Source organism: Manis javanica, chromosome 4, assembly GCF_040802235.1.
Source record: "Manis javanica isolate MJ-LG chromosome 4, MJ_LKY, whole genome shotgun sequence".
NCBI classification, from domain to species: domain Eukaryota; kingdom Metazoa; phylum Chordata; class Mammalia; order Pholidota; family Manidae; genus Manis; species Manis javanica.
In genome coordinates this window covers 52,531,332-52,547,695 of record NC_133159.1, presented here as the reverse complement: position 1 = coordinate 52,547,695, position 16,364 = coordinate 52,531,332, and the positions used below count along the sequence as shown (strand labels likewise).

General features: G+C 42.2%; 1 protein-coding gene across 8 annotated transcripts in view; it reads right to left on the bottom strand.

Moving 5' to 3' along the window:
- The window catches only part of ROR1 (receptor tyrosine kinase like orphan receptor 1), a 383,873-nt gene that overhangs the window by 35,937 nt on the left and 331,572 nt on the right, over positions 1-16,364 (bottom strand). For all 8 annotated transcript variants that reach the window (XR_012130193.1, XM_073234068.1, XM_037024370.2 and 5 more), the window contains one exon: positions 828-955. Coding sequence is in view for 7 of the 8 variants with exons in the window: in XM_073234068.1 (XP_073090169.1) it covers positions 828-955 (128 nt within the window). In the remaining variant the exon portion in view is untranslated. The remainder of the gene's footprint in view (positions 1-827; positions 956-16,364) is intronic.

Genomic DNA, 16,364 nt, shown 5'->3' with positions numbered 1-16,364 from the left:
GTGAATTTCAGGTTAACATTAGGGCCATACTAATACTAAAAATTATCTGTTGTTTATCTGAAATTCAAATGCATCTGGGTGTTTCGTATTTTTTATTTGCTAAAGCTGGCAACCTTATTAGAATTTCAGAAAGGCCGTTTTAATGGCTTGCAAGGGCATGTGGCTCAGAGGCACGGCGTTCGTGGAAGAGGTATGAAGCTGCTGTAACCACAGAACTAGGTGTCCAGAATCGTCCACTATCTGACTCAAGCGTGCTGGAAAGTACTTCACTATTAGAGTCCCATTTAAAAAATGAGTTTCAATTCAGAAAAATGTAGTTAACAGTAAAATATAGGAAGCAAGATTAGGAAGAGACCTATGATCACCTTGCTGCATCACTCACTTCTCAGATGAAGAGATGACAATCTCTCTGAGCTTAGCCCCCAGAATTCTAGACTCTAAATTCATTCCTTTCCAGTTTACATCATGTTGCTTCCAAAGAGTAAGCTCTGTGAGGGCAGAGATATACATGGCTTATTCACCGCCATATCCTCAGAGCCAGTCAGTTCCCAATGTGCTGAAAACAGTAATAATATTTATGGAGTGTTTGAATGAATGTGTGACTTTTCCAAGCTTCCTTTTTCTCTAAGAGCAACCTTCAATAAAGTATTCTAATATAAATTCCAGAGCACAGAGATCATATCTCATGCTTCTTTGTGGTCGTGCTCCTACTCCCTATGCCTAACCTAATCCTTTGTCAAAAGAAGAGCTCAAGAAAACTTTTGGTGAGGAAAGAAAGTTATTCAAGCTATAAATATAATTTCTTGTTATTCATTGGTGTTACCTACCTGTGATCTGATTTTCTATTTCCCCTTGCATATGCAGAGACTCCATATAGACAGTGCGGTTGCCAATGAATCTTGCACATGCAATGCCTCTGTATGGCTGACAGAATCCATCCTCTTCATACTCATCTCTACAACAAAGTACAGACATTAGCTGATGCAGTACGTTATGTATACAGCCGGCTCTGACTGCGCGATGCCCCACATGGTCACTAGGGGGCGAAGTCAGGCCCAGTATCCTAAAAGACTGGGCTGAGGAATCAGACTTCTCCACGGTTCCATCCATCACTTAAAACATCTGTTGGTCACGTTGGTCAAGTTTCCTACACCCTCAGAAAATCATCCTGAAGCACAAAATCATCCTTAAATATGGGAGAAAGCACTTTTATTTTCGCAGCTGGTGGTGGGCTGGTCAATGATGTGGTTCTAAGAGTAAAGAGGAAATGAGTTGAAAATCTGGGCACATGTTCTACAGTGTTTTGTTTTTAAGCAGATTATTTCTGCTTTATTTGCTCCAAAAGCACGGGCGCTTTATTCACTGATATATCAGTTAGGAGGCTCCAGAGGGTAAGAAGCTGGGTGCAGCTGGAAAGAAACCAGAGGGCAGTCCAGTTATGTGGCTCCTCACTGCTTAAGACCCATTATCTCTATGCTGCAGAGAGAGGCCCATGGCAAACCATGGACTAGCAATTTCAAGTGAGCTACTAAATCCGAGGAAATCTAGACAAAATGTCAATGGACTTACAATCCCCTAGAACTTTAAAAAGTAATCTTTCAAAAACTTTGCTGCCTTAAAATTATAATAATGAACAAAGTGAGGGGGGCTGTTAGATTTTATTCCAAAGAGAAGGGGACACCAGAAAGTGACGTGATAAGTGATAAGTGTAGCAAATGGCTGGAGATCTAAGGCTGTAGATCAGGACCCAAGATGGCAGGTTCAGCTTGAAAGGACAGAGGATGTGACCTCCCACAGGGCCTATGATAAACACAAGACACCAGAGTACAGAATATCCAGCTGCTTTTCAAAGGCAGACCACAGCTAAACAAAAGGCTACCTGCCACGCTTCTGGGTGACTTCCACCCTGGATGCTCCTCCCATTAACCCAGCTGGAATCAATGCATCATCTGACAAAATACCACCTTTCCTCTTTTGTATCTTCTAAGTTAAAGAAGCTTAGAGCAAAAGTCAGAACAAAATTCTCTTCCTGGTTTAACATTTGCACATCCTTAGGCAAGCTCTCTTGAGTCCTCTGAGCTATGGTTTGCCTTCTGCAAGAAGATAATAATTGACCTCTCCACCGTGTAAGTGACAGTGGTGAGGATCTTATCAAACAATGTAAAAGCTTTCTTCAAGTGCTACATAGAGGAAACATATGACTATTATTAAAGTAGTTACAGTTACCAAGGAAGACATTTACTTAAATTATTTCCTAAAGCTCCTACTTTGTAAAATCGACTACCATCAGTGCCGTGGCCCTAGGCTTCACCACCTGGGGGCTCAGAGTGGGAGTCTAGAGAGCCCAGTATAACAGGAAACAAGGTGAAAAAAAATCTGATAGAGCTGATAATTAAAAAACTAGTTTTCAGGCGGGAGCCAAGATGGCGGCGTGAGTAGAGCAGTGGAAATCTCCTCCCAAAAACACATAGAGCTATGAAAATATAACAAAGAAAAATCTTCCTAAAATAGAGACCACAGGACACAGGACAACATCCAGACCACATCCACACCTGCAAGAACCCAGCGCCTTGTGAAGGGGGTAAGATACAAGCCCCAGCCCGGCGGGACCCGAGCGCCCCTCCCCCCGGCTCCCGGCGGGTGGAGAGAAACCGGAGCAGTTTTTTTTTTTGGCGAGCGCTTTTTGGAAGCCTTAGAGGGACGGGCCCCCGTTGCTGGGGAGGCAGGGTGGCGGGACCGGTGAGGAGGTGCCTGGGAACAGCGCCGGAGGACAAAGAATATCCCGCGTTTCTCCCTGCGAGACCTGGGGGCGGGTGCCTGAGACCGGTGCCTGAGGACGGAGGAGGTCGCGCGTTTTTCCCCTTTTTTTTTTTCTCTTTATGGCAAGCGCTTTTTGGAAGCCTTGAAGGGACGGGGACCCCAGTGCTAGGGAGGCACGGTGGCGGGACTGGTGAGCGGGTGGCTGGGACCGGCGCCTGAGGACAAAGAATATCCCCCGTTTTTCCCTGCGGGACCGGTGGGCGGGTGCCTGAGACCGGCACTTGAGGACAGAGGAAATCGCGCGTTTTTCCCCTTTTTTTTTTTCTCTTTTCTGCGAGTGCTTTTTGGAAGCCTAAAAGGGACAGGGACCCCGGTGCTAGGGAGGCAGGGCGGCGGGACTGGTGAGCAGGTGCCTGGGACCGGCACCTGAGGACAAAGAATATCCCGCATTTTTCCCTGTGGGACCGGTGGGTGGGTGCCTGAGACCAGCACCTGAGGACGGAAGAAATCGCGCGTTTTTCCCCTTTTTTTTCTCTCTTTTTGCCAAGTGCTTTTTGGAAGCCTTGAAGGGACAGGGACCCCGGTGCTAGGGAGGCAGGGCGGCAGGACTGGTGAGCGGGTGCGTGGGACCAGTGCCTGAGGACAAAGAATATTGAGCGTTCCTTCCCTGCGGGACCGGTGGGTGGGTGCTTTTTGGAAGCCTTGAAAGGACAGGGACCCTGGTGCTAGGGAGACAGGGCAGCAGGACCAGTGCGCGGGTGCCTGGGACCGGCACCTGAGGAAAAAAAAAAAAAAAAATCGCGTGTTTTTTCTTTTTTTTTTTCCTTTCTGTTCCCTCTCTCATTGTTGCTGTTGTTGTTTTGGTTTGGAGAGTGCTTTTTGGAAATCTTAAAGGGGCAGGACAGGTCACTTAGACCAGAAGCAGGGAATCTGGGGATCTCTGGGCACTCTAACCCCCTGGGCAGCAGGGAGCACAGAGGCCCCTTACGGAGATAAATAGTCTCCTGGCTGCTCCCCCTCTAACGGGGCTCCACCATTTTGGAGGAACAGCCCCAGCCAGGCCAAGCCCACAGCAACAGTGGAGATAAACCCCAAAGCAACTGGGCAGGAAGCAGAAGCCCTGTCTGCGCACAGCTGCCCAGCACAAGCCACTAGAGGTCGCTATTCTCCCAGGAAAAGGCTACAAACCAACAAGAAGGGAAGCTCTTCCAGCGGTCACTTGTACCAGCTCTGCAGACTATCTCTATCACCATGAAAAGGCAAAACTACAGGCAGACAAAGATCACAGAGACAACACCTGAGAAGGAGACAGACCTAACTAGTCCTCCTGAAAAAGAATTCAAAATAAAAATCATGAACATGCTGACAGAGATGCAGAAAAAAATGCAAGAGCAATGGGATGAGATGCAGAGAAAAATGCAAGAGCAGTGGGATGAGATGCAGAGAAAAATGCAAGAGCAGTGGGATGAAGTCCGGAAGGAGATCACAGATGTCAGGAAAGAGATCACAGAAGTGAAACAATCCCTGGAAGGATTTATAAGCAGAATGGATAAGATGCAAGAGGCCATTGAAGGAATAGAAGCCAGAGAACAGGAACGTATAGAAGCTGACATAGAGAGAGATAAAAGGATCTCCAGGAATGAAACAACACTAAGAGAAATATGTGACCAATACAAAAGGAAAAACATTCGTATTATAGGGATACCAGAAGAGGAAGAAAGAGGAAAAGGGATAGAAAGGGTCTTTGAAGAAATAATTGCTGAAAACTTCCCCAAACTGGGGGAGGAAATAATCGAACAGACCATGGAATTATACAGAACCCCCAACAGAAAGGATCCAAGGAGGACAACACCAAGACACATAATAATTAAAATGGCAAGGATCAAGGACAAGGAAAGAGTTTTAAAGGCAGCTAGAGAGAAAAAGGTCACCTATAAAGGAAAACCAATCAGGCTAACATCAGACTTCTCAACAGAAACCCTACAGGCCAGAAGAGAATGGCATGATATACTTAATGCAATGAAACAGAAGGGCCTTGAACCAAGGATACTGTATCCAGCACGACTATCATTTAAATATGATGGTGGGATCAAACAATTCCCAGACAAGCAAAAGCTGAGGGAATTTGCTTCCCACAAACCACCTCTACAGGGCATCCTACAGGGACTGCTCTAGATGGGAGCACCCCTAAAAAGAGCACAGAACAAAACACACAACATATGAAGAAGGGAGGAGGAGGAATAAGAAGGGAGAGAAGAAAAGACTCTCCAGACAGTGTATATAACAGCTCAATAAGCGAGCTAAGTTAGGCAGTAAGATACTAAAGAAGCTAACCTTGAACCTTTGGTAACCACGAATCTAAAGCCTGCAATGGCAATAAGTACATATCTTTCAATAGTCACCCTAAATGTAAATGGACTTAATGCACCAATCAAAAGACATAGAGTAATAGAATGGATAAAAAAGCAAGACCCATCTATATGCTGCTTACAAGAAACTCACCTTAAACCCAAAGATAAGCATAGACTAAAAGTCAAGGGATGGAAAAACATATTTCAGGCAAACAACAGTGAGAAGAAAGCAGGGGTTGCAGTACTAATATCAGACAAAATAGACTTCAAAACAAAGAAAGTAACAAGAGATAAAGAAGGCCACTACATAATGATAAAGGGCTTAGTCCAACAAGAGGATATAACCATTCTAAATATATATGCACCCAATACAGGAGCACCAGCATATGTGAAGCAAATACTAACAGAACTAAAGAGGGAAATAGACTGCAATGCATTCATTGTAGGAGACTTCAACACACCACTCACCCCAAAGGATAGATCCACCGGGCAGAAAATAAGTAAAGACACACAGGCACTGAACAACACACTAGAACAGATGGACCTAATAGACATCTATAGAACTTTACATCCAAAAGCAACAGGATATACATTCTTCTCAAGTGCACATGGAACATTCTCTAGAATAGACCACATACTAGCTCACAAAAAGAGCCTCAGTAAATTCCACAATATTGAAATTCTACCAACCAATTTTTCAGACCACAAAGGTATGAAAGTAGAAATAAATTCTACAAAGAAAACAAAAAGGCTCACAAACACATGGAGGCTTAACAACATGCTACTAAATAATCAATGGATCAATGAACAAATCAAAATAGAGATCAAGGAATATATAGAAACAAATGACAACAACAACACTAAGCCCCAACTTCTGTGGGATGCAGCGAAAGCAGTCTTAAGAGGAAAGTATATAGCAATCCAGGCACACTTGAAGAAGGAAGAACAATCCCAAATGAATAGTCTAACATCACAATTATTAAAACTGGAAAAAGAAGAACAAATGAGGCCTAAAGTCAGCAGAAGGAGGGACATAATAAAGATCAGAGAAGAAATAAACAAAATTGAGAAGAATAAAACAATAGCAAAAATCAACGAAACCAAGAGCTGGTTCTTTGAGAAAATAAACAAAATAGATAAGCCTCTAGCCCAACTTATTAAGAGAAAAAGAGAGTCAACACAAATCAACATAATCAGAAATGAGAATGGAAAAATCACGACAGACTCCACAGAAATACAAAGAATTATTAAAGACTACTATGAAAACCTATATGCCAACAAGCTGGAAAACCTAGAAGAAATGGACAACTTCCTAGAAAAATACAACCTCCCAAGACTGACCAAGGAAGAAACACAAAAGTTAAACAAACCAATTACAAGCAAAGAAATTGAAACAGTAATCAAAAAACTACCCAAGAACAAAACCCCGGGGCCGGACGGATTTACCTCGGAATTTTATCAGACACACAGAGAAGACATAATACCCATTCTCCTTAAAGTGTTCCACAAAATAGAAGAAGAGGGAATACTCCCAAACTCATTCTATGAAGCCAACATCACCCTAATACCAAAACCAGGCAAAGACCCCACCAAAAAAGAAAATTACAGACCAATATCCCTGATGAACGTAGATGCAAAAATACTCAATAAAATATTAGCAAACAGAATTCAACAGTATATCAAAAGGATCATACACCATGACCAAGTGGGGTTCATCCCAGGGATGCAAGGATGGTACAACATTCGAAAATCCATCAACATCATCCACCACATCAACAAAAAGAAAGACAAAAACCACATGATCATCTCCATAGATGCTGAAAAAGCATTTGACAAAATTCAACATCCATTCATGATAAAAACTCTCAGCAAAATGGGAATAGAGGGCAAGTACCTCAACATAATAAAGGCCATATATGATAAACCCACAGCCAGCATTATACTGAACAGCGAGAAGCTGAAAGCATTTCCACTGAGATCGGGAACCAGACAGGGATGCCCACTCTCCCCACTGTTATTTAACATAGTACTGGAGGTCCTAGCCACGGCAATCAGACAAAACAAAGAAATACAAGGAATCCAGATTGGTAAAGAAGAAGTTAAACTGTCACTATTTGCAGATGATATGATACTGTACATAAAAAACCCTAAAGACTCCACTCCAAAACTACTAGAACTGATATCGGAATACAGCAAAGTTGCAGGATACAAAATCAACACACAGAAATCTGTAGCTTTCCTATACACTAACAACGAATCAATAGAAAGAGAAATCAGGAAAACAATTCCATTCACCATTGCATCAAAAAGAATAAAATACCTAGGAATAAACCTAACCAAGGAAGTGAAAGACTTATACTCTGAAAACTACAAGTCACTCTTAAGAGAAATTAAAGGGGACACTAATAAATGGAAACTCATCCCATGCTCATGGCTAGGAAGAATTAATATCGTCAAAATGGCCATCCTGCCAAAAGCAATATACAAATTTGATGCAATCCCTCTCAAATTACCAGCAACATTCTTCAATGAATTGGAACAAATAATTCAAAAATTCATATGGAAACACCAAAGACCCCGAATAGCCAAAGCAATCCTGAAAAAGAAGAATAAAGTAGGGGGGATCTCACTCCCCAACTTCAAGCTCTACTACAAAGCCATAGTAATCAAGACAATTTGGTACTGGCACAAGAACAGAGCCACAGACCAGTGGAACAGATTAGAGACCCCAGAAATTAACCCAAACATATATGGTCAATTAATATTTGATAAAGGAGCCATGGACATACAATGGCAAAATGACAGTCTCTTCAACAGATGGTGCTGGCAAAACTGGACAGCTACATGTAGGAGAATGAAACTGGACCATTGTCTAACCCCATATACAAAGGTAAACTCAAAATGGATCAAAGACCTGAATGTAAGTCACGAAACCATTAAACTCTTGGAAAAAAACATAGGCAAAAACCTCTTAGACATAAACATGAGTGATCTCTTCTTGAACATATCTCCCCGGGCAAGGAAAACAACAGCAAAAATGAGCAAGTGGGACTACATTAAGCTGAAAAGCTTCTGTACAGCGAAAGACACCATCAATAGAACAAAAAGGAACCCTACAGTATGGGAGAATATATTTGAAAATGACAGATCTGATAAAGGCTTGACGTCCAGAATATATAAAGAGCTCACACGCCTCAACAAACAAAAAACAAATAACCCAATTAAAAAATGGGCAGAGGAACTGAACAGACAGTTCTCCAAAAAAGAAATACAGATGGCCAAGAGACACATGAAAAGATGCTCCACATCGCTAATTATCAGAGAAATGCAAATTAAAACTACAATGAGGTATCACCTCACACCAGTAAGGATGGCTGCCATCCAAAAGACAAACAACAACAAATGTTGGCGAGGCTGTGGAGAAAGGGGAACCCTCCTACACTGCTGGTGGGAATGTAAATTAGTTCAACCATTGTGGAAAGCAGTATGGAGGTGCATCAAAATGCTCAAAACAGACCTACCATTTGACCCAGGAATTCCACTCCTAGGAATTTACCCTAAGAACGCAGCAATCAAGGTTGAGAAAGACAGATGCACTCCTATGTTTATTGCAGCACTATTTACAATAGCCAAGAATTGGAAGCAACCTAAATGTCCATCTGTAGATGAATGGATAAAGAAGATGTGGTACATATACACAATGGAATACTACTCAGCCATAAGAAGTGGAAAAATCCAACCATTTGCAGCAACATGGATGGAGCTGGAGAGTATTATGCTCAGTGAAATAAGCCAAGCGGAGAAAGAGAAATACCAAATGATTTCACTCATCTGAGGAGTATAGGAACAAAGGAAAAACTGAAGGAACAAAACAGCAGCAGAATTACAGAACCCAAAAATGGACTAACAGGTACCAAAGGGAAAGGAACTGGGGAGGATGGGTGGGCAGGGAGGGATAGGGGGGGGGAAGAAGAAGGGGGGTATTAAGATTAGCATGCATGGGGGGGAGGGAGAAAGGGGAGGGTGGGCTGCACAACACAGAGAGGACAAGTAGTGACTCTACAACATTTTGCTAAGCTGATGGACAGTAACCGTAATGTGGTTGTTAGGGGGGACCTGATATAGGGGAGAGCATAGTAAACATAGTATTCTTCAGGTAAGTGTAGATTAAAAATTTAAAAAAAAAAAAAAAGAAAGAAAGAAAGAAAAGGGGGATTACTCCTTAACAGGATAAAACTATTGGTAAATCAAAGATCAACGCATGCTTTAAATATCCTTAATGTTGATCACTTAAAGGGTGTCAGATGATCAGCTATGGAGGTACTCTTTTCTGATAATATTCCTTTCTCTTAATTAAAAAAAAAAAAAAAAAAAGCAGTTACTGTGTGCTGACCTCCAATGAGTTCTGCACAGTGGTATAGAGGGCATGTCAAAGTGTGGGCAAAGGGTCTGTTTGTTTCTACGCAGAAGATCAAGGCCTAGCTTGGATACCCAGAAAATGAACTAAGATACGATATGAGGAGGAGCTTCCGGCATCAGCACTCTCTGGAGGACTCGTGCCGGGGGATGATCATCAAAAAGCCTCCACAGGGATCCGGACGATGCTGCGGTTGTGGCTGCATCCAGCCCACCATCTCCTGGACTTGCCATGAGAAGGAGGAGGGAGATGTCTAGGCTGGCATGTGCATACAGTGAGACAACGAATTTGACCGGATCTGTCTGTTGGAACTCAACCAGGAGTTGGGAGGGGTGCAAGTTGTAGCATCCCAAAATCTCATGACTATAGACTATCTATGGTTAAAAGAACATATGGGATGTGAACAGATCCCAGAAATGGGCTGCTTTAATTTGTCTGATGGTTCAAGTACAGTTGGAAAATATCCATCATATCATAGATAAATTTTCACAAATGCCTAGGGTGCCTAAATGGTTTTCTTGGCTTCACTGGAGATGGCTGGTAATTATAGATTTGCTTTGTTTATGTCACCGTATTCCTATTATGTCAATATGTGTGTGCAAATTAGTTAGTAGTTTAAAACCTATACATACTTAAGGTACTATACAAGAAGATATGTCAAAGAAATAATCAATCCTCCCAAGTTTCCTTCATATGCTACATCTATAGCTTTTCTTCTTCCTTCCTAATTACAAACTTTAAATAGAATTCGTGCCTCATATCGAATTTACCGAGTATCATAATTCCTCCAGGTGGTAAAGATACCTCGAGACAAGTGCTGGGCATAGAAGCCACAGGGCATAAATCTGCAAAGAAGTAAAAAGCTAACCTTTGCAAACAATATGGCTTCTCTCTCACTTACCAACTTTACATTTCCCTGTATGGCCCCGGAAGATGACTGGTTAGCCAGAGACGGGTAAGATTCCTCAAGGGAGGAACAACCTAAGACAGGCACAGTCGCAGGGGGGCCATCAGGTGAGAATTTGGGGATCAACAGAGGTGAGGCTCAGAACCTCACCCCCCCTGTTTTGAGAGAAATCTTCTGCATCCGTGGATGTTTTGCTGCCCTTGTCTAGCCTGGATTAATACTTAGTCCATAGGCACACACCTGATCATCTGATCATCTACATTTGCCTTCTTACAGCACTAAACTATGTTTTCTACCTTTATCTTGCATCTACCTACCACTTCAGCATTTTATTAAAAATAAAAATAATAATAATAATAGGAGAAATGTGGGATCAACATATAAATCAAGTACAAAAATCAAATGAATATTCATATTTGACCTGATGGTTTATAGGTCATATTGCATGATCAAAACCGAAAGTTTCTGTGATGACTGCCCTTGTACTGTTCACCATGTAAGAATTTATTCACTCTGTAAGAATTCGTTCACCATGTAAGAACTTGTTCGTTATGCTTCAGAAGATTGGAGACTGACGAGAATTAGGCTTGAGATGGATTAATGATTGTACATTGAGCATTGACCCCCCTATACTGAATTTTATTGTTGTTAACAACCATTTGATCAATAAATATGAGAGATGCCCTCTCAAAAAAAAAAAATAAATAAATAAAAAAATAAAAGTAAAAAAAAAAAAAAAAAAACTAGTTTTCAGGTGCTTTCTACTCCCTAGTCACTAAAACAGTAATTTTGAAGGTGGAGATGGGGGAAGTATCTTCAGCTTAGTCCCCAAAATAGCATATATTGCAAAGCTCTTTAAAACTTAACCTTTAAGTATACATACAAATGAATATATCATATGCTTGACATAAAGACATTGAAATTTTAATGTTGCAAAATCCTGCAAGCACTCTACATGTTTACTTTCATAAATCCTAGAGTAATGGTGAAGCCTTTTTGGCTTAAATTGTACTTGGGTTGTAAAATTAACCCTACTTTTATTGGGTAACTAATACCATAAACCTATTGGGAGAAAGAAGTTTCTCGATGACCTAGCCTTGGATCTTGGAAACCAAAGTACTGAGACGAGAATACACCCCCATACCACCCCATGCTATTACAGACGATGCTTTTTCTATCCATAGGCATTAGCAGAGCCCCGGACCTTTTCGGTGTCATTATGAGAACACTTCTTCCTCCCCCATATTAAACTCTCAAGGCCTCAATTTATATCTCTTGGGAGGACAAATCCCTGGAATTACCCCCAGATATAAATCCCCAACCTACTGGGAGTTCCCATATTTTATGTGTGAGGCTTAGGCTAAACTTCTTACCACCTTTCCAGTTCAAGACTCTGAATACTTTTTTTTTTCCAGAATAAAGAGTGCAATTCCTTGGCCACATATTTCTTATCAAGGGTGTAGAACTGCAGGTGTATTGACTTTTTGACTATGCCTAGAATTCCTGATAATTGTGGCCAGTCTTTTGGAGACAGATATAAAAACAAAACAAAACAAAATTTAAAAACCAGCATGTTGGGTCACAGGCTAGGGAGTAGTTCTCAGCCCTGGCTGCCTACAAGGATCTCTGTAGGAAGCCTTTGAAAACAGCAGTGCCCAAGCCCCACCTCAGGCCTATTAAATCATATTCTCTGGGGATGCAGCTTAGACATTTATGCTTTTTAAAAGCTCTCATCTGATTTGCACGTGGTTGAGAACCACAGTCCTAGGAAAAAAACATGTATTAGGTGTCTGACACTCTCTGTGCCGAGTTCTCTGCTCAGTGTTTTCTTCAAACTAGCCCCTGTACCTGGTATTACCATCCTTATTTTACAGAGTGAAAAACACAAGTTCAAATTTAAACAACCAGTAAGTGGTGGAACTAGGATTTCAACTTAAAATTTGAGCTTAAGTCATTACACCATGTTGTTAGATCTGTACCAATGTTCTGCTTTTCACTATTACTTTTATTAAACAACCGAATTATAAATAAGAGACTTCATAATGAGTGAACCTTTATTCTGTACCAGGCACCGTTATGTTTCACTCACATATAAAATTGATATTAAGCATTTAATCCTGACAACAATTTGATAAAGAAGGTGAAGGTTTAATTACTTCCATTTTACAGATGAGAAAACTGAAAGTTGGAAAGAGCAAATAACTTGTCCCAAGTTGGATAGCAGGTAGAAAAGCAGGATTTGCCGGAAACAAGTGTTGAGAACCATGGTGTACAGCTTCCTTCCGAATGGTGTGGTGATGGATGTTTTTGCACTGCTTACAGGAGTTTTCTGCTGTGAAAATGCTTTGGTGTCTGCTAGGTGGCAAAAAGGTTTCCTTTTAAACATAAAGTCACCATCTCCTTTCGTCCTTGCCATTTCTTTCTGCTGGTCTTGGCTGGAAGGGAACAAATGGGCCTCCAACATTAGTCAGCTTTATGCTTTTCTGCAGCTACACTTCTTTCATCATTGATATCCTCCATGCTCAGCAAATTAAAAACATGAAGTGGCAAGGCAGCAAAAGCACACGGGCTCTTGCCGTGAGCGTGCCCGAGGCTGAGTTCTATGGGGAAGAAAAGTGCGTCGCGGAAGGGCAAATGGAATTCTGGCCATTCATCACGGGCGCTAGCACGGGCCAGCTACCACACAGCGATGTCAAGATTGAGGGGTGCTTGGTGATGGAAACTCCTCATAAAGGTAATTTAATTCCGACGTCGCCAGACCCTACAACCTTCCAAAGTCACGGTCACGTGATATGGAAAAGCACAGCCTCCCACCTCCAGGATCTCCCCCTTTCCCAGGGGGAGGAGCGTGGAGGGATGGGCACACAGCGCTGGCGGTGCTCCTGACCAGTGTGGCAGCAGCTGGACTATCCACTGGGGCCCTCCCGTAGATCACGAGAGGGAAACTCTACCACTGCAGGGCACACACAGTCTAAGGGAGTTTTACAGTGGCAGTGGAAATCAATAGCTATCAATTCCTGGGCAAACTTCTCAGATCAGTGAGTAAGGAAGAGAACTCTTGGAAAAGAAAAAGAAGCTCCCTGGATAGCATGGGGCAGAGGAAGCCCAGGGTGTTGTTTCTGAGGAGAGAGGAAAGGATGAGAAAGGATAGGTGGGTGGGAGGGGAGGGAGCAGTGAAAAGATGCATAGTACCCCAAAGAGATGCCTAAATGTAGTTGTGCCAAGTGTGGGCCTCGAGAGGCCACTCGCACTCTCTTTAGTGCCTCCAGGGAGGGCAGGGTCTCTGAAGGCTGCTGCAATTTAAGGGCAACAAGAGCAAACTCAACTGTTGTCTTAGACACGTGATTTCAAAAGAAATCCTTAATATTATTGGAAAAACTGGCAAAATTGGCCTGAAGTCTATAGATCAGTTAGTAGTATTGCAGCAGTCTTTATTTCTTACTTTTGATAATAGTACTACATTTATGTAAGAAGTTAACATTAGGGCACAGGATGAGGGGCATATGGAAACTCTCTTTACTATTTTTGCAAGTTTTCTTAAATACAAAAAAAATTTCAAGATAAAAAGTACAAAAAAAAGACCGTGACATCACCACTTATAGGACAGTGGTGGTGGTGTTGGAACCTCACTGTATGTATACAGAAGATGAAAAGGTAAGAGGGTGTTAGAGGGCCCATAGCCGACCTCATTTAATCACTACAACAAACTTAAAGAAAATCCCTCCAGACCTGTCCCCTAGTGGCTGAATCCTCATCACCAACAACTCAATTAACATCGTAACAATTCGATATTTGTTTGAGACTTGGCCTATGTCTAAATTCTAGTACTTGCAGAGAAATGACCTATTTGGTCAAGAACCCCTTAGTATTGATTGACTTTTATCAGCTGCTGTGGGATGGTAAAATAACTTTTATCATTATTGAAAGTTGTATAGCAAGCAAGTCTGTGGCAAGTGATGAGAGGTCCATATGTGAAACTGACAGCAATCTTCCTTGACTTTACACTTGAGTCCAGGACCAGCCTCATGCCAGGATGACAGAAGAGGCTGACAGGGAGGATGGGGGAGGCATTAACAGGGGGTATCTCGCTCATCCACTTCATCATTCACTTTGCCACCAAGTGATCTTTTCAAAACACCAACTTGATCTGGTCATTTCCTGCCTAAAATTCACTGTAGTTTCCCATTCACTTCAGTTTCCTGCCTGCAGCACAGAAAGCTCTTCATCAACTATTTCCTGCCAATTTTTCCAGCTTCATTCTCTGCTAGTCAAGCCTATGAAACGACAATACCAGCCACGCTAACAACCTTGTCAGTCCAAAGGTGGGGGATGCTCTTTGCCCCCCTGGCTCGGCCTGTTCTCTACCTGAAGCCTATAACAGCCTCCATTTTCTTTCATCTTGTGAAGACCTTCTCATTTTTAAGATCCAGATACTCCAAACTCACCCAGAAAAGTTAGTTGCTGACCCTCCTGTGCCTTCATCACACCAGCCCCACCACAACTGACTTCATATTATGTTTATCTGTTTAGGGTCAACTTGCCACTACTCTAAGGTAAGGACCATGTCTGATTCAGCTTCTTAACTCTAGGGCCTGGCTCAGTGCACAACTCAGGCAACATGTGCTGAATGAGGGAAACGGTGCTGCCAAGAACTGTCCGCTTCCAGATCTTCAGAGGTGGAAAAGAAGGCCCTTTGCCTGACTGACCAAGAGAACTGAAAACACAGCTGTTAAGAGATGTGGACATGTTCCAGGCTAGCTGGCGGACATGGACCCTTCTCCATACTGGAAGCACTTTCCAAACTGGTAACCATTTTCATCCTCACCAGGTTTTATACTGGGGCATGGGCAGGCCTACTAGACTTAGCAGCTGAACTGACCCTTCCTGATGAGTTAGGTCCCAAAAAGTTCCCCTTTGGGGTAATATGACAATTAAAATGCATGCCTTTCCTTAGTGGGGGAAGAATGAATGCAAAGGTTCTTTGTTAACTATAAAATCTCAGACAAGAATGGAAACGCACTCAAACAAATATTTGTATACAATGTTCATAGCAGCACTAGTCAGGACAGCCCAATGGTGGAAACAACCCCAAATGCTCAACAGATAAATGGATAGACAAAAATCTACTTGTGATACAGACAATGCAATATTATTCAGCCTTAAAAAAGGAACCAAGTACTGAAACCTATTACAGCATGGAAGAACCTCCAAAATTATGCTAAGTGAATAAGCCAGATACAAAAGGCACATATTATGATTCCATTTATATGAAGTATCCAGAATAGATGAATCCATTAAGACAGAAAGCAGATTGGTGGTTATCAGGAGATGATGGGAAGGGAGGAATAGGGAATAATGGCTCAATGGGCATGAAGTTTTTATTTTGTTGTGATGAAAATGTGTCAGATCTAGATAGACATGGTGGTTACACAACACTGTGAATGTACTAACTGCTAATGAATTGCTCACTTCAACAGTTAGTTTTATGTTATATGAATTTCACCTCAATTAAAGAAAAAAATCTCATTTATACCCAAGAGACAGAGTAGAGACACCTTGGAAAGAGAGGGCCAATGGCTGGGATTTCAAGACTCAAAGCTGGGGAGAAATTTTGGAGGTAGCTTTGTGGGTCCCTTCCATGCAGACTAATCTGCTATGAGCATTGGCAATTTCCACAGTGTAAGCAGGTTTCTTTGTTCTGATTCTCACGGCTCTTCAACTGGAATGCCAGAGAGCGGCTCTGCCAGTCCACATCATGGCAGCCTCATGGGGAGAGACTGAAGTGGATGAAGCAATCCAACACTTATAAATTTACCACACTCAGTCCCTCTTAAGAGCCTCATTTCAAGCCATGGAGATGAAATCATATCTGCCCCCAAAGACCTGAATCCTGGCTTGAAGTCTGCCATCACACAGTGCAAAGAGAGGT